Source organism: Megascapheus bottae, chromosome 2 (assembly GCF_031878675.1).
Source record: "Megascapheus bottae isolate mThoBot1 chromosome 2, mThoBot2.hap1, whole genome shotgun sequence".
In the NCBI taxonomy this organism is placed as follows: domain Eukaryota; kingdom Metazoa; phylum Chordata; class Mammalia; order Rodentia; family Geomyidae; genus Megascapheus; species Megascapheus bottae.
This window is the reverse complement of record NC_143510.1, coordinates 94,622,567-94,645,037: the sequence shown is the minus strand read 5'-3', so window position 1 is coordinate 94,645,037 and position 22,471 is coordinate 94,622,567. Positions and strand designations below refer to the sequence as shown.

General features: G+C 50.1%; 1 protein-coding gene across 2 annotated transcripts; it reads right to left on the bottom strand.

The window, feature by feature from the left end:
- Positions 1 to 1,937: 1,937 nt before the first annotated feature.
- Gtse1 (G2 and S-phase expressed 1) lies at positions 1,938 to 21,431 on the bottom strand. Of its 2 annotated transcripts, none has more exons than XM_090328892.1 (12): positions 21,355 to 21,431; positions 21,015 to 21,085; positions 15,644 to 15,701; positions 14,845 to 15,544; positions 14,252 to 14,422; positions 13,066 to 13,189; positions 10,852 to 11,214; positions 6,603 to 6,675; positions 4,814 to 5,050; positions 3,790 to 3,994; positions 2,903 to 3,520; positions 1,938 to 2,220 (listed from the first exon to the last, which is right to left on the bottom strand). In XM_090328892.1, exons 2-12 carry the CDS (start codon positions 21,034 to 21,036, stop codon positions 2,137 to 2,139), a joined length of 2,655 nt encoding a protein of 884 aa, XP_090185018.1. In that variant the 5' UTR covers positions 21,037 to 21,085; positions 21,355 to 21,431; the 3' UTR covers positions 1,938 to 2,136. The 2 variants fall into 2 exon arrangements, with proteins under 2 accessions (XP_090185018.1, XP_090185020.1); XM_090328894.1 differs by having other exon boundaries at positions 2,160 to 2,220; positions 3,010 to 3,520.
- Between the last annotated feature and the right edge of the window lie 1,040 nt (positions 21,432 to 22,471).

Here is a 22,471-nt window from a genome sequence, read left to right as displayed (position 1 = left end):
CCCTCCCCGGCGCCCGCGCCCCGGCCGGCCGGAAGCGCACTCCCGGCTCCCCGCCTTCCGCCCTCCCCGCGGGCGGACGCGGCTGGCTCCAGGCTGCCCTCCACGCCTCCGCACCTCTGCTCTTCTTTCCTGGGGCTCCCCGCGACTTCGGGCCGAGCCGCTGGTGCCGGGGGAGCCAGCCAGGCACGACGCGGTGGACGGCCTGGGGTTTCCGGTGCCGGTGGAGACTGCACGGGCGGGGCCTGGCTGGAGGCCCACACGGCTGCTGGAGGATCTGGACTGGTGCGCTGAGCCTAGGAGGGCCTGGGGAGCAGAGCACAGGATGACAGCCCAGAAGACACAGCCAGCGAGTGCAAAGGGCACTGTGCGGGTGGCGTTTCGTCTGAGGAGGACACTGGGGCCTTGAACTCAGGACCTGGGCGCTGCCCCTCAGCTTTTCCCTTCTGGGCTGGGATCTGCACAGACATGAGTGTGAAAACCAAAGGGAAGAAATGTCAGTGCAAGTGCAAATGGTTTTAAATCAAGCCAGTAACTCCTTCCCCCGCAGATGGCAATAAAATCATGTTCCTCTAAAGGTAAAGTGGGCATAAATGCACCCATTGGGGACCGCGAAAGTTTAGGGTGCCCAGTGCCCAGCTTGAAAAGCACTCGTTTGTATGTCTCATTATCCAGTAAGATGTGTCTTCTCAGTCACTTCAGAGCAGACAAAAAGCAAACTAGCCAGTAGATCTGCCGTGTCCTGCACTAGGGCCTCCTGCCCATGGGTGAGGCACAGAACCAGTTGAGTGGTCTTCTCGCTGTCCAGACCTACGGTATCTTGTTAGGCCACAGAGTGTGACCTCTCACCCAGGACCGACACCATGACCAGCACCTACCAGTCTCTTGCTAGGTCTTTCCTAAGGGGGGAAAAGTGAAACCTGGAATTGAATTCAGTCAAGGATTGAGCCTCCAGTATGGGTGAGGCTGCGTTCTCCTGGGGCTTTATGGGTACAAAGCTGTAGCACCCCTACAACCTTTTGGGGGACATGTCTGGTAGAGAAACAGACCTTAATCGCTACAATAAGCAAATGGTGTCTTGGTTGTCTCCACTAGAGCCTTGCACTGAGCCTTGGTGTGCCACCCTCTGCCCTAGCTTAATTCATCCTGTGCCTTCCCCTCCCTTCTGTGGCAGTCTCTCCTAGGGTCTGCAAGGCTCTACCCAGTAGATAAAAGTTCTCTGGAGGACAGCACTGAATCATTTCACCCCTGGCAGATGGGAGTAGCCCCCCTAGATGCCCCAGTTGGACAAAGCACACCCCACCCCTGTGCCGTCATCACTGTTGATGCTGAAGCTTCTGTGGAAATTTCCCCATCCTCCACCCCAGGGGCTTCCTCTCTAGCCTCCCAGGCCCAACCTCACCACTCAGGGCCACAGAAGCATTGTGACAGCACCCACAGGGCCGAGTGTGATGGCTTCTTAGAACTGTCTAATCCTTCCAGATTGAAAGAGGTTCACCTGCCTGTGACCTCTAACAGATGTCACTCACAGAACAATGTCTCCTATTTGTCATTTCTGAAGTCACATGCCCCATAGCTGTTGAGCGAGGAGCACCACAGGGTGAGTCCCAGCAGACAGCTGGTGAGGCCTGCACAGGCACAGCTCCACCTTCAGATCCAGGACAGCCCTTCCTTGCTGCCAGACCTTTCCTTGTAGACCCCAGCTACCCAAAGCAGCCGCTTCCAGGTGCCGCCTGCCACCCCAGAATCAGCCAGATCCTCCCCAGCATAAGGTCCCTGGGCCTGTGCAGACAAGGGGCCTGTGCACTCAGAGGGGTAGGGCACCTGCACTTTCATCTTACATCAACTCTTAACTCGCATAGCAATTGGAGTGATGAAAATAAGATACGTACTTTTGAAAACAAAGTTATGCTTTAATATTTACATTTAACTTAGAATATTTAACTTTTTACACAAACTTTAAAATAGCTATTTCACATACAAAAAACTAAAACTTTTTAACCCTCTGTTGCCCCAAGCCCAGCCCATCCTTCTAGCCTCAGAAAATACATTCTGGTTTTTTTTCCACATCAAACACAATCATCTTCTAAAACTTGTTTCTCAGGGTCACAGGTCCCTTTGGTGAAGAGTATTTTTTACTCAGAACTTGAGAAGTGGAGAGTCTGTGTTTTCCTTGTCAGTCTGGGGGCTCAGCTGGATCAGTGGGGAGCCCAGGTCAATGAGCTGGAAGAAAGCAGAGGAGACAGGTGAACATGCTTCTCTGGAATGGTCACACCACTGCGGTAGCCTGCACAACAGACAGACAGACAGACAGACAGACAGACAGACAGACCTGAGACTTGCACAGCAAGCACTGGGGTCCAGTTCCGGTGCATTTAAAGGAACCTCAACCACTGTGTCTAAAGAGCCTCAGGTAGAGGCAGGCCCTGCCATCCAGCAACAGATCTGGGCCTGGGAATCTGCCTCAGGGGCAGTGACTTTTCTTACCCCCCCCCCCCCCGCCTTTTTTAAACCACCCTGAGGTGTACTGGGTTTGAACTCAGGGTCTTGCATGTACCAGGCAGGCACTTGGGCCACATGCCCAGTTCTTTTGCTTTTGATGGTTTTGAACAGGACCTCACTTTTTTCTGGGCTGATATGGAGCACGATCCTTCTATTTTCGCTTCCCACATAGCTGGATAACACCTACACTCGCCAAGCTATCACTTTAAGATGGAGAGGGTGTTTCATAAACTTTTGTCCTGAGTGGCCTCAAACTCCACCTCCCCCCAATAGCTAGGATTCTAGGTGTGAGCCAGCATGCCTAACCAGGGGTGACTTCTGAGAAGTTGAGGTGAGTCATATTGACTCAAGGGATTGAGAACCCAGGACTACCACACCCCCAACCCAAGTCTACATGAATCACCTGCTGCTGTTCAGCCTGTGGGGGCTTCACTGCACTGTTTCTGACCACATCTGGGGTATTCATCATGAGGTCCATCAAGGGCCTGCTGTGCAGTCCCAGCCCCACACCTGTCTCAGGTGTGCTGTAGAAGTCGATGAGAGGGAAGGTGGCTGTAGGTCTGCTTTCCTCAGCAGTGCTGAGCTGATCCACCCCCAGGTGGATGAGAGGGAGAGTGGCTGGGGGTCTGCTTTCCTCAGGAGCAATGCTGAGCTGATCTAGCCCGATGTCGATGAGAGGGAGAGTGGCTGGGGGTCTGCTTTCCTCAGCAGTGCTGAGCTGATCTAGCCCGATGTCGATGAGAGGGAGAGTGGCTGGGGGTCTGCTTTCCTCAGGAGCAATGCTGAGCTGATCTAGCCCGATGTCGATGAGAGGGAGAGTGGCTGTAGGTCTGCTTTCCTCAGCAGTGCTGAGCTGATCCAGCCCCAGGTGGATGAGAGGGAGAGTGGCTGGGGGTCTGCTTTCCTCAGGAGCAATGCTGAGCTGATCCAGCCCAAGGTCGATGAGAGGGCGGGTAGCTGGGGGTCCACCTTCCTCAGGAGCAATGCTGAGCTGATCTAGCCCCGTGTCCATGAGGATAGCCTAGACAGGGACATGGATGGAGGGATAGCCACACACTTTAGTCAGATATTGTGGGAAATTATAGACTCCTTCTGGAGGAAAGCTCCTCTCAGGGGAACACAGGGCTTCCCTGTTTCTGCTTCCTGACCTCTGACCTCTGACCCCTGACCCCTGACCCCTCCCCAACCAGCTGCTTGGCCAAACACTTCTGTGGCCCAGGGTTTAGGTCTGCAGGAACTGGATGCCATGGCCAAGGTGGGTCACGACGTAGCCCATGAACTCCCACGTACCTCTCTGGGGTGTGAGCCTTCACAGGGTTTTGCTCCATCCCGAGCCCCTCCTGTGGTGGAGCCTTGTGGAGAAAAATCATTTTTCTCAGGAGAAAAATGAAGAGCCTGAGGTATGGAGGATGGAGGTGAGGGGGTCTCCTTGGAGGACAGGCCCAGGCCCACCTGCCCACAGCTGGCCCGGTCACACTCCTGTGCTAGCTCAGTTCTACAAGAGAAAAGGAAAATGTTATATAAAGTGTTAAACTCAGTTTTTCTAAAATGCCATCCTGTGCTGTCGTTGAGCTGCAGTGTACATCTGGAGGGTTGTCCTGCAGCAAGAGCTGTAGCCTGGTGCTGGCACACCACCTTTCAGCCCAAAATCCTCACCAGCCCAGTGTCACCTTTGCCCACTACAAGCCCTCTCCTCTCTTCAGTCAGTAAGCAGGAAGAGTGCAACAACGACACACATCAGGGAACCACCTCTGCCCATCATGCATAAACTGCACACCGTCTGCTCTGCCTCTACAGGAGGCCTGGCCTTCCATTCCCTAACACACTTCCCAGTGGTGCATTAGTCAGGTGTGCCCACCATAGCACAGCAACCTGAAGCACCTAACTGTCAGAGCTATTACTAAGATGTTGGGTGCCAGTGGGTCCTAGCTTCTCAGGAAGCTGAGATCCAAGGATGGAAGCGTGAAGCTAGCCTGAGCAGGAAAGTCCGTGAGACTTATCTCCAGTACACTACTCAGAAAATGCTAAAAGGAGCAGTGTGGCTCAAGTGGTAGGCAAAGCCCCCCTAAACCAAAAACTATTGAGGAAACACTGAAAGCAGCCATGTCCATGAACTGGTAAAAAAAACATCTTGTTTTTTGTATTTAAAGGTTTCTAACACCTGGGGGGGGGGGGAGGAGTTGTTTCTTATACTTGTAAGCAAACAACACACTTAAACCCATGCTTGCATCAAATGACATGCTGGGTCTCTGTGGCCTTTTTTCATCACCTGTGCCACTGCCTGACAGACAGACAAACCTACTGCATATCTTACCTCACCACAGACCTCTTCAGGGGTTCAGAGGACAGTCGTCGAGCAGGCCCGCACAGTGGGGATGCCAGAGCCCTGGGCATGGACTGCGGGGTCACTGGTGGAAGGCCAAAGAAATGCCGGCCAACAGGTGTGGGCAATGCTGACACTCGCCGTGCGCTTATGGGGGTCCTTGGGCCCAACAGATCTTGTGATGGCGTCCCCAGTGATCGTCTCACAGGTGTGCTGTGAACAGTGGCCCTGGCAAAGACAACATCCAAATCTTGAGCAGAGATGACCTCAACTAAGTCCAGTCTACCTCTTGAGCCATCTTGCCAACGCAGCACCTACTCTGTAGTCCTGCAAGAGTCTAGCAATAGAGGCCGGGGGCGCTAGCCATGGAGGAGAGTTAGGAGGCAGGACTTAGGGATGCTGCCAGACCCCCAATAAAAACCTGGCTTTGGCTTCAGGTTTCTCAGTAGTGCCGAGACAGTCAACTGGGCTATGTCTCCCAGATGGCGCCTCTGTAATTCAGTGGCATCATGCAGTTCTCAATGCCCTCACTTCTTTCTGGCAGGGACAGGCAGGCATTATTCCTGCAGTTAGGACTGTTATCAGCAAGGTGCCCATGGCTCATGCTTGTAATTCTAGTTGCTGAGGTTGAAGCCTGAGGATCTAGATTTGGAGCCAGCCTGAACGGACAAGTCTGTGAGTCTTTATCTCCAAGCAAATAATAACAAGCTAAAAGTCAGCTGGACACTGGTGGCTCATGCTTCTAACCCTAGCTACTCAGGAGGCTGAGCTCTAAGGATGGCAGTTTGAAGCCAGCTAGGCAGGAAAGTGCATAAGACTATCATCTCCAGTTAATCACACAAAAAGCTGGGAGTGGCACTGTAACTCAAGTGATAGACCGCTAACCTTGAACCAAAAAAGAGCCTAGGCTCTGAGTTCAAGGCCCAGGATTCAGGGGGTGAGGGGAAGAGAGCCTGAAAGTAGAGATATGGCTCAAGTGGTAGAATGCATTATTTTTAAGGTAAAACTGAGAACAGAGTACCAATGTGAAACCTGCGGCAGGCCTGGAGGGACTCATCTACTGGTTCTATCCTCAGCTAAGGAAAGTTTCAGTTTTTTCAATGTCTGAAAACACTCTCAACTCCCTTGGGCTCCCTTGTACCCAGTATGTGGGGGAGGAGGGCAGCTCTCCCATAGCACTAACACGGGAAAAGATGCCAATGAGAGACCTGGCTAGGCCTTAGGAGGCGGAGCCACTGTCGAATCTCCAGGTGGAAGGACTTGGTGGCAGTGGTGTTTGCCCCTTCCAGGCAATAGGTGTGGCAGGAGACACCTCAACAAGGCCAACACTGTGAGGGATACTGTAGTCACATCCAAGGCCAGAAAGGTCCATTACCAAGTCACCCACTGAAGACCCACAGCTGCTCTGTGGCAAAGCCAGGAGAGCCCCAGTCCAATGTTCTGGCCCAGAGCTTATTCTGCAAAACCCAGTCATGGAGGGGAATGGCAAATCCAGCAGCTCTCGGTCCCTCCCCATGGGTCCCCCACTCATGGACTGGATAAGGAAGTTTGTGTGCGATGTCTTTGAGTGTCAGGAAAGGCTGCAACAAGAGATGCCTGGACAGGGCTGCAACCTGAGGCCCTACAGGCTTGGAATACATTGCTCTGCTACAAAGCCTGGGGCGACTCTTGAGTCCCCTGCAGATATGCAGTAGCTCTGAAAGCTTCCGCACTCCAAGGAAGTGGCAGCTCCACAGTCCTCAGACCACACTGGAAGGAGAAGCAGACGTAGGTCATTTACCTGCCAGCCACTGCCCACGACTGCAGCCGCTGTGCCCGGCAGGACTTGGGTGTCATGCCTTTCGGGGATTCACCTGAGACCAAGAGAAGGGCACAGTGAGTCACAGGAGAATCAGGTAGGAAGCCTGAGATCTGAGCTGCCCATGCCCAGTGCCTGAAACTCAACTTCAGTGAACCAGGATAGAAAAGTCATAGTGGAGCTGTGGCTCAAGTGGAAAAAGAGCCAACCTTGAGCAAAAAAGCTAAGGAATCACATCCAGGCCCTGAGTTCAAACCCTACTTCCCTCTGGTGGGTATAAGGGCTAGAGCTGGTGTAGCCATACTACATCATGAGAAGAAAAGCTAGTCCTAGTCAAAAAAAAAAAAAAAGGACAGGCCTGGCTCTCTAACATCATCTGTGAGGTCTACTCAGATTCTGATGTGGCAAATCTTTATTCGAGCCAGTGTCACCACCTACAAGGGAGAAGGTAATGTCTTCAGAGCCCTATCTACTGGCCCCTTACCACTCTAAGCTTAAGTCCCTACACTGGTAAAAATAATGTCTTTATGATAATGACATGAGAGAAAAAGGCTAGCATGTTTCCGTTTCTAAGTATAATCCTTATACAAAAATGCCACTTTCTGCTGCATGAAATATAGTTAAGCTAAAACTAAACTCATTCTGCAAACAACTGGCTTTTCTTTAAAAAAGCTACAACATAGCTGGCACTGGTGGCTCACATCTGTAATCCTAGCTACTTAGAAGGCTCAGCTCTGAGGACCATAATTCAAAGCCAGCCCAGGGGTAGGAAAGTCCTAGAAACTCTTATTTCCAATTAACCACAAGAACACCATAAGTGGTGCTTTGGTTCAAGTGGTAGAAGACTAGCCCTGAGCAAGAGTTCAGAGACAGTGTCCAGGCCCTGAGATCAAGCCCACCACTGACCAACAAAGAGAAAAGAAAAGCTATACCACACATCAGATTGTAGCTCTGCTCATTGTTTCCAAGGTTATTACTAGCTATAGACTGGACTGGACCTTAACCTCTAGATGACTCCAATCTAATTTTCTTCCACAGATCTACTGAGAGAAAGGTCTGCCCTTTCCTAAAGTCCTATGAACTGAACTGGACACCCTGGCAGAAACTGAGGGATAAGGGCCAGGGAGTGGTAGAGTGCTTGCCTTACATGCACGAAGCCCCAGGTTTGATTCATCTGTACCACATACATAGAAAAGGCCAGAAATGGTGCTGTGGCTCAAGTGGCAGAGTGCCTACCTTGAGGAAAAAGCCAAAGAACAGTGCTCAGGCTCTGAGTTCAAGCCCCAGGACTGGTCAAAAAAAAAAAAAAAGCAAGAAAGAAAGAAACTGAGGGATAAGCCTTCACCTGTGTGACCCAATCCACAGATGTCCTCATCAGACATCAGAGCCACAAACCAGTGAGAAATGGGTATCAGACTATGATCCTTCTTCTTTTCATTTGGCACCAACAGGTCGGGTGGGCAATGTGAGAGAGACTAGCCTAACAGTGAGTGACGCTGGCCACCTCCTCCAGATAGATCATACTAGTGTTCCTTTCTAACTCTTCATCCAACCCAGCCTCCCATGCATAAGAAAACACCTGTGTTTTTGGCTCATGCGGCTGTGTCTGGGGACTGAAAACTGTGCATGCTACAGAACAGGCTCCACCACTCAGCACTCAACCTGGCTCCCTCAGCCACTGGGTCTGTTCACTCAGTCACTACCAGGCCTAGATTTTTCAGCTCAGAACTAGCATGTAGTCTCTGGGTTTGTTAGGCTTGCTAATTTTTGTTCCTTGTTTTCCTTTTTAAACCATGTTACCTGCCAGGTACCAGTGGCTCCCAGGTACCAGTGGCTCATGCCTGTAATACCAGCTACTGAAGGAGGCTGTGATTTGAGGATTGCAGTTCAGAGCCAGCCCAAGCACGAAAGACCATGAGACTCTGATCTCCAATAACCACTAGAAAACCAGAAGTGGCACTGTGGCCCAAAGTGGTAGAGCACTAGCCTTGAGCTAAAGAGCTTATTCTGGGCCTGGTACAGCACCCAGGCCCAGAATTCAAGCCTTATAACTGACAACAATAAAGCAAACAACAACAAAAAGTACATGTTACCTATAAGGTTTCTGCAGGATAAGTTCTAACAATAATTCTGTGAAGATAATGGCCCAAAGCCCATGACAAAACTCAGCTTTGCATCACACAAACCCATTAGGCTCATTTGTGAAGCTTTTGCTAACTTCTATTTTTAGGATACCATATTGTACTTTCTGCTGAAGGCCCAGGATACAACTATACAAGGCAGGCCAGCCTTACAGGAGGACTCAGAGGATAGAATAACACAGCTGGAATGAGAGGGAAAGGAAACAACAGGGAGAAGGGCTCTCTGGAGTCTCTGGCTGAACAGCAGAAGTACACCCATGTAAGACAAGACTCCTTAAAATTAGACAAGAGAAGAGCTATTGAAAACAGCAACTAGAGCCCAGGCAGGGCTCGGAAGCAGGCTGGATGGAGTCAGCTAAGCACACACTTTAAGGAAAGGACTATGCTAATGGCAGGCCTGAGCCTCCAAATCCCTAGGCCTGTTCTAGACCTGCCCTATCAGAACTTAAGAAGCCTGTGGTGAATCAAGTTAAGCTACATGCTGACTGCCAGCCAAAACAATGCAAAACTTAACTCTGTTTAAAAAAAAAAATCTAGACAATAACAAGTGTATTGCTCGGAGCCGGGAGTTTGATGTAGTGGTAGAGTGCTTGCCTAGCATGAGGCTCAAGTGGTAGAGCTCTAGCCTTAAGAAAGCCCAGGACAGGGCTCAGGCTCTGAGCTTTATCAAGCCCAGGGCTGGGGGAACAAAAAGTATTACTGACAATAGCCAACAGCAGGAAACTGTGACTATAACTTGAAAAAGAATAGCCACAGAGAGACACCAAGATGACAGAGAAGATGGAATCACAAGTAACACTTTAAAACAACCATTATAAATATTTTCAAGGATTTAAAAGAAAAATGGGAAAGTATGTCAGAAATTAACTGAAGAGAGCTTAATGATAGAAGAACAGATACAAGAACTAAAGACGTCATGACACGGGACAATCCAAGCTGTAGCACAAGAAAAAGGTTGAAAGGGCCTCAGTGACCTAGGAGAACATGTCAACAGTTCTAGGAAAAAGAGGGAAACAAGAAAGGCTTTTCTAACTGGGTGCAGTAGGCTCAAAATCCCACAACCCTAGTTACTCAGAAATGAGATCTAAAGATCACAGCCCAGGCAGAATCTCATCTCTGACTGATCAGCAAAATGCCAGAGTGGAGGTATGGCTCGAGTGGTAGAGTAGCAATCATGAATGAAAAAGCCAAGGTAGGGGCTCTAAGTTCAAGCCCTATTTCTGGCAAACAGGGAAAAAAAAAAAAAAAAAGAAAGAAATAATTTTCCTGGGCTGGGAGTTTGGCCTAGTGGTTAAAGTGCTTGCCTAGCATGCACGAAGGCCCGGGTTCGATTCCTTGGTACTACATACATAGAAAAAAGCCGGAAGTGGTGCTGAGGCTCAAGTGGTAGAGCGCTAACCTTGAGACAATCCAAGGACACTGCTCAGGCCCTGAGCTCAAGCCCAGGACTGGCAAAAAAAAAAAAAAAAAAGAAAGAAAATATTTTTCCTTCTTTTTTGGTGCTGGTCCTGGGTCTTGTACTCAGAGTGTAGATGCTATCCCTAAGTTACTTTTTACTCAAACCTAGTGCTTTACCATTTGAGCCACAGCTGCATGTACAGCTTTTTGCTGGTTGATTGGAGAAGAGTCTCCCAGACTTCCCTGCCTAGGCCAACATCGAACTATAACCTTTGGATCTCAGATTACTGAGTAGCTAGGAATCCAGGCATGAGCCAGCAATGCCTGGATAGAGAAAGCATTTTAATAATGGCCATTATTTTCCAGATTTGATGGAATTTATCACCCACAGATCAAAGAAGCCTAAGCACTGCCAACAGGATAAACACAAAGAAAGCACAGCAGTGCAGCCAACCTGCTGCAGACAGCAGTGAGGAGACCAAGAATGGCCCAAGGGCACTGTCTTGTCCCACGTGGGATGACAGAGAACCTGCAGAGTCACATAGCACAGACGCAGACGTGACTTGGAAAGGACGTCAAGGGTATCAGAGTGAAGTAAGCCAAGAGAGTGTGCACCTGAGGGTATCTTGGCAAAAAGCCTCAAGTAGAAGTTCCTCTACGTTCAAAAACACATTAAAATTCACGTTACTTACCAACAGAACATGCAGGAACCTTGAATGGATTTGCAGGGGGAGGCTCTGCCTTTGTCTTAGCATTTAGACAGAAGTCCTGCCCACTTAAGCCTCCATTTCCATTGAATTGTGATGCATCAGGATCTAGTCTCGGGCCTCCAGCCTCTGGCCTCCCGCACTGGGGGAGAGGAGAGGTGGAGGGTGCCTTGGGCTGCTCTGCAGACACCTGGGCCACAGTGGCCCTCCTGCCTTGCCCACATGGTCCTGCAGTGGCTGCTGGCAGAGGCTGGCGCAACATGGTGAGGCCCGCTCGGCTCAGCTTGCTGATTCGTGACAGAGGCCGGGATCCACCAGAGGGAATACCTGCCCGCTCGCTTGACTTGGCTAAAAGAGGAGACAATGAAGGCTGGTATGTCACAGAAGTAAGAATCCTGCACAGGGGACATGTCACCTTGGTTTATATAGGCCAGGACCCGCTGCCTCAACTACTAGCTGGGCAGTAGTGGCTCATGCCTATATTCTTAGCTACTCAGGAGGCTGAAATCTGAGGATTGAGATTTGAAGCCAGTCTGGGCAGGAAAGTCTGTGACTCTTATCTTCAATGAATCACTAAAAAGGTACAAGTAGAGTTATGGTAAGTGGTAGAGCACTAACCTTGTGCATAAAGCTCAGGGATAGTGCCCAGGTCCTGAGTTCAAGCCTCAGGACAAGCACCAAAATAATAATAATAACAACAACAATAATAAAACAAATAAGAGGACCTGAACTCAAGCCCCAGTTCCACTGAGTGACAGAGTAGACTCTAGACTGACTGGTCTGATTTGAGAATCCATGCTTTTTTTTTCATATTGTGAACCAAACCCTTACTACGCTACTTTGGACATGGCCAATGGCTACAAAGCAACCATAACTTGAAGAGAATTTAGTGTTCAAAGAGCAGGGGAGCTTTGCCTGAAGCCTACAAGAGTGTACCCTTTACCACTAGATGGCAGTCTTGGCTTGGCAAGACAAATACGGCCTAAATTTCAACAGATATGGTTGGAAGTCCCAAATGATCTGGACAGTATGATCTCAGCAACTTCATCTGATGACACAAAGGCAAGGCTGTGTAAGCATCGATCGCCCTGTGTGGTAGCATGGGGTGACTACGTAGAATACTGTCCAGTCCACACTCCAGTGTCCTGACAGAATCAGGGTGGAGGCAGGGAAACAGCTCTGTAAGAAATCTGAGTAGGGCAGGGAGTTTGGCCTAGTGGTAGAGTGCTTGCCTTGCATGCACAAAGACCCGGGTTCCATTACTCAGTACCACATACATAGAAAAAAGCCAGAAGTGGTGCTGAGGCTCAAGAGCTAGAGCTCTAGCCTTGAGAAAGACCAAGGACAGTGCTTAGGCCCTGTGCTGAAAACCCAGGACTGGCAAAAAAAGAAAAAGAAATCTCAGAGTAGCCGGTCATGGCGGCTCATGCCTGTAATCCTCGCTACTCAGGAAGTTGAGATCTGAGGATCAAGGTTCAAAGCCAGCCAGACACAAAAGGACTTTTTTTTTTTTTTTTTTGCCAGTCCTGGGCTTGAGCTCAGGGCCTGAGCACTTTCGTTGGACTTTCTCAAGGCTAGAGCTCTACCACTTGAGCCTCAGCACCACTTCTGGCTTTTTTTTTTTCTATGTATGTGGTACCGAGGAATCGAACCCGGGTCTTCATGCATGCTAGGCAAACACTTTAACCACTAGGCCAAACTCCCGGCCCCGACTTGAGACTCTTATCTCCAATTAACCTCTAGGAAATGGGGAAGTGGGGCTTGACTCAAGGGTAGGGCAGTAGCCTTGAGCTGAAGCTCAGAAACAATGCTCAGGCCATGTTCAAGTCCCATGGCCCACAAAAAGAAAGAAAGGAACGAAGGAAGGAAGGAAGGAAGGACGAAAGAAAAGACAGACAGACAGACTCAGTGGAGCACAGCATGGTGGCTCATGCCTGTAATCCTAGCTACTCAGGAGGCTGAGATCTGAGGATCAAGGTTCAAAGCAGCCCAGGCACAAAAGGTCCTGAGATTCTTGTCTCCAATTAACCTCTAGAAAATTGAAGTGGGGCTTGGGCCTTGAGCTGAAGAGCTCAGGGACAGCACCCAGGCTGAGTTCAAGCCCCATGACCCACAAAAATAAATAAATAAATAAATAAATAAATATCAGAGGAATGGACTGCATTCCTGTAGGTGAGGACAGGAGAAACTGGCACGCACCTCTGCCTGCTGCTGGAGACACATTGGCATTGGATGTGAGACTTACAACAGACCCTGAGCCAGGTTTCCTCACAAGATTGCCAGGACAGCCAGGTGGTTTTAACAGGGTTTTCTTCAGCCCCAGCTGAGACAAAGTATTAAAAACACAGAATCAGCAAACATTTCTTCCCATCATTATTTCTATAGAATGATTTCTAAGTGATTTTTGATAATTTTATTATTATCATCTTGAATTTACAGAAAAAATGTTACAAGTTGTCCCTTGATATTCACAGGGACTGTTTCCAAGACCCCTGTAGAAATTAGAATCCATGGGTCCTCAAGTCCCTTTTATGGAGGGGCACAGTGCCTGCATACAGGCTTCATGCCATCTTCTTCCAGGTGAGTCACAATAGCCAATGCAATGTAAGTGCTATGGAAAAGCCACTGAGCACAGCGTCTCACACCTGAAATTCTAACTACCCAGAAGGCAGAAACTGGGAGGACCAAAGTTCAAGGCCAGACTAGGCAAAAATGTGAGACTATCTCCACCAGTACAGTAAGTCAGGCATGACAGTACATGCCTGTACACACAGAAGGACTGGCCCGAGGTCAGCCTCAAGTAAAATGTGAGACCCTACCTGGAAACTCACTCAAAAATGAAAAGGGATGAAGTGGACCGTATAGTAGAGCTTGCCTGCTCAGAAATGTGAAGCCCCAAGTTCAAACCCCAGTACGGAACCCCAGTCAGAACAGATGCAACTTATTTGCTCTGAATTGTCAATCTATGATCACTGAACTCTTATGTGGATCTAGTCAGACAGCTGACTGACTTCTCAAAATGGAGTCTTCAAACCTCTGCCTGAGGACCAGAGGGAGTAGGGTGAAAGGGAGATCTGGGGCTCCAACTTCAACAGAAGCAGTTGTGACACCTTTTACAAGGACTGGCAGTGGTTTCTTACACAAGGATCAATCTGACTGACGGTGATGCCAGAAAACAGATGGCTAGAAGACAGCAGTCACCATGATTGTGAAGGGCAGGCCCACACTGCCAGCCTGCCCTATTTGCAGGCATTCTTCCAAGCAACTTCTCCACTATTCCCAGTCTTTGGTCAAAAGACACACTCTGTATACACTCCCCCAAACACAGCTACAACCTGCTCCTGCAGCAAGCAGGACACAGCCACCCCCTTGTTCCCACACTCACTTTGTTTGAGACTGGAAGCGAGCGCTTGCTTTGGCCAGAGCGGCTTCTGCCAGCTGGCAAGATGGCAGCATCCGGGGCAGTAGGAAGTCTGTCTGGGCACACATCCCCAGGGAATTCCCTCTCCTCTCCGGGTCTCAACTTGGAGGGACTAGCCGCCGTCTCTTTCTTGGGCTAGAAATGTTCATTGGAAATGTGAGAACTACGTGGTCTCCAACAAGGTCCTGGGACATAGGCTTCAGTACAGAGTGAGCTCAAGCAGAACCCCTCCCCACTAATTTCACCATGCCCCAAAAGATGTTTCAGCACCTTGCTAGGGCCTACATGAAGAAATGGGCTCTAGCTCTACATGTTTCCATGTGCTGGGCAAGAGGCTTGGTGTGTGCTCACCTCGGCCTGAGAGGGCACCTGGCATCAGTATGTCTCCCGGGTCTAGTACTAAAAGCCCCTAGGATCCCAAGGGCCTGCTGGACCGGGGGTCAGCAGGGGTTCCAGGTTTTGGGGTGCTATCACAAGCACCCACACTGTGTGCAGTCACTCTCCATTGCCTAAGCCCCCACCTAGGACTCAGTTGCACCCTCAACACAACAGCTGACCTTTGGTGTCTGTTGCTGTCCTGGGCTTGTCGTCTGTACAACTCCCATTCTGTCTGTCTCCATGGCCAGTTGAAGGTGTTTGCCTCTCACAGACAAAGCTCGGGGTGGCTGCAACCTGGTCATCTTCGGAGGCACAGCGTGATTCAGAGTGGGGGCAGCACTTGGCCCCCCTGGCAAAGGACGAGACAAGTGTGGTGGTCCTAGGGTTGGGGCAGGGTGGGCTTGGGCTGGGGCTGGGGCAGGGGCAGTGGGCGGGGCTGGGAAGCAAGCAGGGAGCAGGGGCTCCTGGGAGCAGGGCTGGGTTCCTGAGGAGCTTTTCAAGGGGCTGTCCAACAGGAAGTATGTTTCTCTCTTAAGAGACTTGGGGCTCTTCTCCATTTCCTGTACTCGATCAAAGAGGTTTATTTTTAACTTTGATTCTTGGACAAATCTTTCCATGTCCTGGCTCCGAGGGGCTTCAGGTGAGGCTGGCTGGGCCACCTCTTTCCTGCTGCGGCTTTCTATCTGTAGTGCCAGTAAATGAGCCTCTTTGTACACCTCCACAAACTTCTCCCCAGTGAGGGGGCTCCAGGCACAGGGGCTGGCAGCTACGGGCAGAGTGGGCTGCTCGGGGAGCTGCTCGTTGAATTCTATGCTGGCAGCGATACATCTTTCCTTGTGTCCAACAGGTCCAAAAAACACTTCATCATCTTCATTTGCACTATTGTTAAAGGAAGGATCGTTAGTGACTAAACACACTGGTATTCCAATGGAAGAAGATGGCAGTGCCAAGGAAAGGGAAGAAAATGTGTTTATTTACCTGGAAGAAGACAATGAGAGATCGAAGTCAAACTTTTCATCAGCCAAAAGACAAAAGTCTGCAGAGGAGAAAATGTCCATTATTATTCTAAAATACAACCAGTTTCTATAGGTACCAAAGCAATTGTGAAATCACACCCCAAAAATGTGACCAATCTTTTTTGATTGTAAAGGTACCAATCATTATCTTGTTTTCATAGGGAGCTCTAGATGAGCTTATTCCCCCTCCTTTTTTCTATTTGAAACGCATCAGCTGTTGAGTTTGAGTCTGCTGAGCTACCTCTCAAAAGCACAAAGCCTTATTTTTGCAATATAATCTAAAAAGTATTCACTACGTCCCTCTGTTGACCTTTCAAGAGTTGTCATCGTTAGGCTTGGAACATTTCAAAAGACCACCTGGCTCAGCTCCCCTGCCCGGGCCCAGTGGAATTTCTCTTACATGCTACAGGATATCTATTCATCCTTCAACATGAATTTGAGCATTACTCAAAAGCAGAGTGGATTCACTAAGGTCCTGTGGACTCCCAGAGTCCTTCCTGAAGCCATAGAGAACTCTGCACGAGCTGCCTCCCACCTCATGCCCACCCCAGCCGTCACTGCCCAATTCAGTTTCCTCTAGAAGCCCACAGGCTGTGCACTGGTGTGTTCTTCTGGGAGGACAACGGGTCCTTTCCAGTCCCTACCAAGGTTTTCCACAGCACCTGAGCCTGACATCCACCCATGCCACTCCACAACTGGCAGTGGCCTCAAGGCTAGACTAAGAGCTCCAAGACCACAAATGCCTATCAGGTCTCCAATTGCCTACCACCCAGGAGACGGCACGGACACCTCATGAATTACTACTGACATGCACTGAACTGATCTTTCAACACTATACAGTTCATGTAGCACTATGTTCTTTGATCTTAATGCGCAATGGAGCATGCTTTTCAATACTGAGGAACTTGAAAATATACCAGTATCTTAATTAGGTCCTAACAAATCAAGTCGATAGTCCCATTTATCTAATCAAGCAAGCAGGAGAGCTGGGGGTGTGGCTCAGTGGGCTCAAGGTCCAGAGATAATGCCCAAGCCCCTCCCAGAGACAGGTACAAAGCACCAATGAACCCAAGAAATAAGAATATCCATGAGAGAGGAAATTAAAAGACTCAATCTATGCATGTAAATACATGAACTTGTTAAAATGGATCATTTTTCATGAAAAAAGTTTTGTATTTAAATTATCCTAATTTGTTTACATGTGAAACTCAGCTCAGAACATGAAGATAAATCCTAATAGTTCAATGGTCATAAAATGACCAGAAAGTGAAATGAATAGCCATTCTTAGCTGGGCACCTTGGCTCATGCTGTCATCCTAGCTACATGGGTGGCTGATACAGGAAGGTTAGAGTCCAAAGCCAGCCTGGACAAAAAGCTAGCAAGACCATTCTCAAGCTAAGCTTGCTGGCACATGTGACATCCCAGCTTCATGGGAAAGGGCAATCAGGAGAATGAAGGTTCCAGGTGACCATTGCAATTAGAAGCCAGCCTGAAAGGAAAGTTCATAAGACTCTTATCTCCTATAACCACCCAATAAACTGGAGGGAGTTTGGCCTACTGGTAGAGTGCTTGCCTTGCATGCATAAAGCCCTGGGTTCAATTCCTCGGTGCCACATACACAGAAAAAGTTGGAAACAGAGCTGTGACTCAAGTGGTAGAGTCACTGGGCAGTGCCCAAGCCCAGAGTTCAAGTCCCAAGACCCAGAGGGTGAGATTACAAAGCTATCAAGAGCTTTTATATACACAACAAGATAAACAACTTGAGACTGATCCCTTCTGCATAGCATAGCATATCAAAACAAATTCCATACATACCATAAAGGAGAAAAAAAAACAAAAACCAAACCTGGAAACATTGTTTTGTAATGTGGGAATGTGGAGGTCTAACCTTGACATCAAACCAGAAGCCCTAAAATAAAAACTGACCTTCAAATATGCAAAGATTGATGAAATTTCCAAATGGCAAAAGATGAACTAAAAAGTCAAAAGAAATGAGAAGGAAATATTTGCAACTAATCTCACAAAGAACTAATATATACAATGTGTTGACAAGTAAGAACTAAGGACTTAATGGACACACAGGAAGGAAAGGAACAGAAGAAATTCACAGGAAATGGTATAAATACATGAAAGAATTTCAGCCTCAGCCCCATTCAAAAGAGTAAAAAAAAAACCCCAAAAACCTCTAGCAGGGTGCAGTGGCTCATGCCTGTCATCCTAGCTACTCAGGAGGCTGAGATCAGAGGATCATGGTTCAAAGCCAGCATGGGCAATACTAAGCTGTGAGGCTTTTATCTCCAATTAATCACTAGAAAATGGGAAGTGGGGCTGTGGCTCAAGAAAGAGGGCAGTAGCCTTGAGCTGAAGAGCTCAGGGACAGAGCCCCAGCCGGAGTTCTAGCCCCATGACCCCCCCCCCACCACCAAAAAAAAAAAAAAAAAAGAAAGAAAGAAGAAAAAAAACCTCTAAAACTCCACTTATACCCAGGGAATTGGCAAAAAAAAAAAAAAAATCAAAGATCCTGATAAACAGCAGACAAAGCTATGGGGCAAAAGATTCCTGTTGGTTGGACAAATGAAGGTCATCATAGTTCTGTAGTGACACTCGGCAGTGCTGTCCCACAAAAAGAGCCCTGTAACCCTCCCCCCACCTACCTCTATAAATGTGTCTTACAGTCAGTCAAAAATGTGCAAGGCAATGTGTGCAGTTATTTACCTACCTATGGCAGTAACAGGAAGACAGTAAGGACAAAGGGAATTCTCAGAAGAGATGAAATAAATCATACTACACAGATGGGTAAAGAACAAGAGAGTAAGTTGAACATGGTAGCATACCCTTGTAGTCCCAGCACTTGGAAGGCTGAGGCAGGAGAATTGCAAGTTGAACTCCAGCAAACCTATACCATAAACCCTGTCTCAAAAGACAAAAACTGGTGGCTCACACCTATAATCCCAACTACTCAGAAAATTGAGATCTGAGGATCACAGTTCAAAGCCAGCCCAGGAAAGAGACTCTTCAAAGCCAACTAACCAACTGGAAGAGCCCAGATCCCAAGTTCAAGCCCCAAGACTGACCAAAAAACAACAAAAGACTAACAACTTTTTTTATTTTCTTTTTTTGTGGGTCATGCGGCTTGAACTCTAGTCCTGGGCACTGTCACTGAGCTCTTCAGCTCAAGGCTACCACCATACTCTGGGCCTCGGCATTGTCCCTGAACTCTTCGGCTCAAGACTATTGCCCTACCCCTTGAGTCACAGTCCCATGTCCCCTTTTCTAGTGATTAATTGGAGATAAGAGTCTCCCATTCTTTAGTGCCCAGGCAGGCTTTGAATGTTGACCCTCAGATCTCAGCCTCCTGAGTAAACTAGGATTATAGGGGTGAGCCACCATGCCGGGCAGGAAGCAGACTTCAGTTCCAGGCCCTGGACTGGCCATCTTTCTGCCCAAACCTGTGTACCCAGAATAGGCCACAGCTTCCAGGTGCCTCATGTACTTGGGTACAAGGTTTCTGCTCTTGGGGTTGCAGCAGGAAGCAGGACACTCTGAGAAAACAATGAGGTGGGCATCTTAAGAACTGGTCAGCAGGCAGAGGCTGCAAAAGCTGAAGAGAGGGAAATATAGGTGAGGCCACAGCATGGGGCTTTTATTGTATCTGAAGTATGACAGGTAGTTGCTAAAGGGCTTAATGCAGGAGAATTTATACTTGTGTGTTTAAAGTGTGATACTGGCTGCTATGTAAGAAATGAAGGGGCAACAGCTATGAAATAACAAGAGCACACGCTGGCCAATATGAGAAATACACAGATGAGATAGCTGGTACCACAGTGGCGATGGCTGTGAGCAGGCTGTTTTGTCTGGAGTGATACTGCTGCGGTTTTGAATTTAGGGTCTCACACTTGTAGGGCAGGCACTCCACTGCTAAACCATCCCTCCATCTGGGTGGAATTGGAAAGAGGGTCATGGATTCCAAACACCATACAGAGACAGAAACACAGTAACTAGCAACTTAACTCAGGTGAGAGTTCCCTGCTGGGGCTGCTGGGTGAACAGAGGGGCCAGGTTATGTAAGAATGGAGTATGTGGGGGCCAGGAGTTTGGCTTGGTGGTGGAGTACTCGCCAAGCATGTACTAAGCCTGGCAGTCGATTACCTGGTATCACATACATAGAAAAGCCGGAAGTGGTGCTGTGGCTTAAGTGGCAGAGCATTATCCTTAAGGGAAAAGCCCACGGACAGTGCTCAGGCCCTAAGTTCAAACCCCAGGACTAGGAAAAAAAAAAAAAATGGAGTATGTGGCCAGATGCTGGTGGCTCACACCGATAACTCTAGCTACTCAGGAGGCTGAGATCTGAGGATCACAGTTCAAAGCCAGCCCAGGCACAAAAAGTCTGTGAGACTTTATCTCCAATTAACCACCTGAAAACCGGAAGTGGTGCTGTGGCTCAAGCCTTGAGCTGAAGAACACAGGGTGTGGAGGGGTCACGTGGCATTCAAGAAGATAGTCATGTGAAGGTACCCAAAAAGCAGGTAAGCATGCAAGCCCAGAGAGGTTCTCTGCTCAAGGGAAAATACAACTCCTCCAGAAAATGGATAGGTAGAAGGGGCCTGGACTTTGGCCTAGTGGTAGAGTGCTTGCCTAGCATGCATGAAGACCCGGGTTCGATTCCTCGGTACCACATACATAGAAAAAAAAGCCAGAAGTGGTGCTGAGGCTCAAGTGGTAGAGCTCTAGCCTTGAGAAAGCCCAAGGACAGTGCTCAGGCCCTGAGCTCAAGACCAGGACTGGCAAAAAAAAAAAAAAAAAAAAGCCCAAGGAAAACTGGAGGTCCTCAGGGGGAAATCAGAGATCCTATTTCAGGTCCTGCTCTTGGAGTACGAACATTTGCCTGAAAAAGAATGGAGGTCCACCAGCCACAGAGGGGAGGAGAATCTAGAGTACCACTCAAGAGTCCATAAGGACAGTGGAGTGTGATCGACAAGTTAATTCGTTACACCAGGGCCGAAAAGTGACAAGGGATTCGGCAAGAGGGAAGGTGCCAGGATGGAGGGGTGCGGTGCCAGGCTGGCTCGGAAGGAGATGCGGAGGCAAGAAGGCCCGGGAGACCCTGACAGGCAGGAGGCAGGGCACGAAGAGGGAGGGGACGGGGACGGGGGGGGGAACGGGGACGGGGGGGGAGGGGACGTCCTGAGGGAGCCGCGGGGCTCGCCCCCCCCCCCGCCCGGGAGGAGGAGAGGGGGCAGAGCAGCGTGGAAAAGCCAGGGTGACACGAAGGAAAGCTCTAGCCGGGCGCCCTCGCGGCGTCCCCTCCGCCTCCGCCCGGCTCTCCACTCACCCTCTTTCTTAGCCACTTCCATCTTCGCCCGGGCGCGGCGGCCTTCCACGCAGCCAGCCGTCGGGGAGTCGCTGCGGGGAGGAAGGGGGCCCGGTGAGCAGGGGCGGGCCGGGGCCCGGGCGCCCGCCCGGGGAGGCGGAGGGGCGAGGGCCGCGGACGCGTCCCCGACCCGCGGGGATAACGGAAACCGGGCGCGGCCGCCCGCCCGGAGCCGGTCCCCACCGACCCCGCTCCCGGGGGTGCGCTGCCTCCCCTGGCCGAGCACGGCCTGCCCAGCACGGTCCCACCCGGCCCGCCGCAGCCCGCCGCAGCCCGCCGCGGCCTGGCCCTCGCCCCCTACCTCACGGACGGCCGAGACGCCGGCGGCGCCTCCGCCGAGGGTTTAAACTCGGCGCGGGACGCTGATTGGTGGGTTTGAATCGTTCCCGGGCCCGGTGCACCCTGGGGTTTGTAGTCAGGGAGCCCGGAAGGGCGTCTGGGGCGCACGCGCAGATCCCGCGCCGCGGGCCGGCTCGGGAGGCGCGGGACACACCCACCCGGAAGTCTTCCGTCCACACCCCTAGGTCTGGGTCCGCCAGCCCCAGGGGAGGAGCCGCCCGGCCGCGCCGGCGTCCGCCGCCTTCCCCGCCTGCCGTCCGCGGGGCGCCGGAGGCCCCCGCCCGAGCCGGTGAACCGGGCTCTCGAAATGTCCTCCTGTCTCCGTGTCTCCCCGGGGAAGATCGATGGTCCTCGACAGGCACAATCACACGTCCCCGCGCAAGTGCCCAGGCCGGGGCCATCGGAGCCAGATTCAGCCTAGCCTCAGAAAGTCGGGGGAGGCCGTCAGGCGGGGGGTCCCGGCCCACCTCGTCGGGGACTCGGTCCCGTTAGGCTGGCTCCAGCTCAGCTCGACAGCCAGGCATGGCGACCAGCCAGGGATGGATGGCTGCTGCAGGCTGCGTCCCCAGCGCCTGTGCTGCGGTCTCCTGCACGGTTAGTGCTTGGAAAACCAGCCGTCCATAACTATCAGCCTGCTCTGCTACCCTGATCTTATCTTCATTCTCTCTTGTGCAGGGTGTGTGTGTGTCTGAGCAGACACAGAGCTGGTCCTGGGGCTTGAATTCAGGGTCTGAGCTTTTGTGCTGGAGGTTGGCGCTCTACCACTTGAGCCACAGTGCCACGTCTGGCTTTTTCCTGGTTAATTGGAACTGAGCTGAGCTGAGCTGGCTTGGAGCTGTGGCTCCTCAGATCTCAGCCTCCGGAGTAGCTATATGTTGTGAGCATTTAATAGGGTGAAAATATTAGCATGATGAATATAATAAATGTGATATAAAAATGACATGGTGACTTTATTGTGGAATGCTAAATGAATAGGATATAAAAGAGTGATATAATAATATGAGAACGGTAGAGTAATTAAATGAAATACAGTAATAAAATGAAACTAAAAGATATATCACCAATACAAACTTGAATCT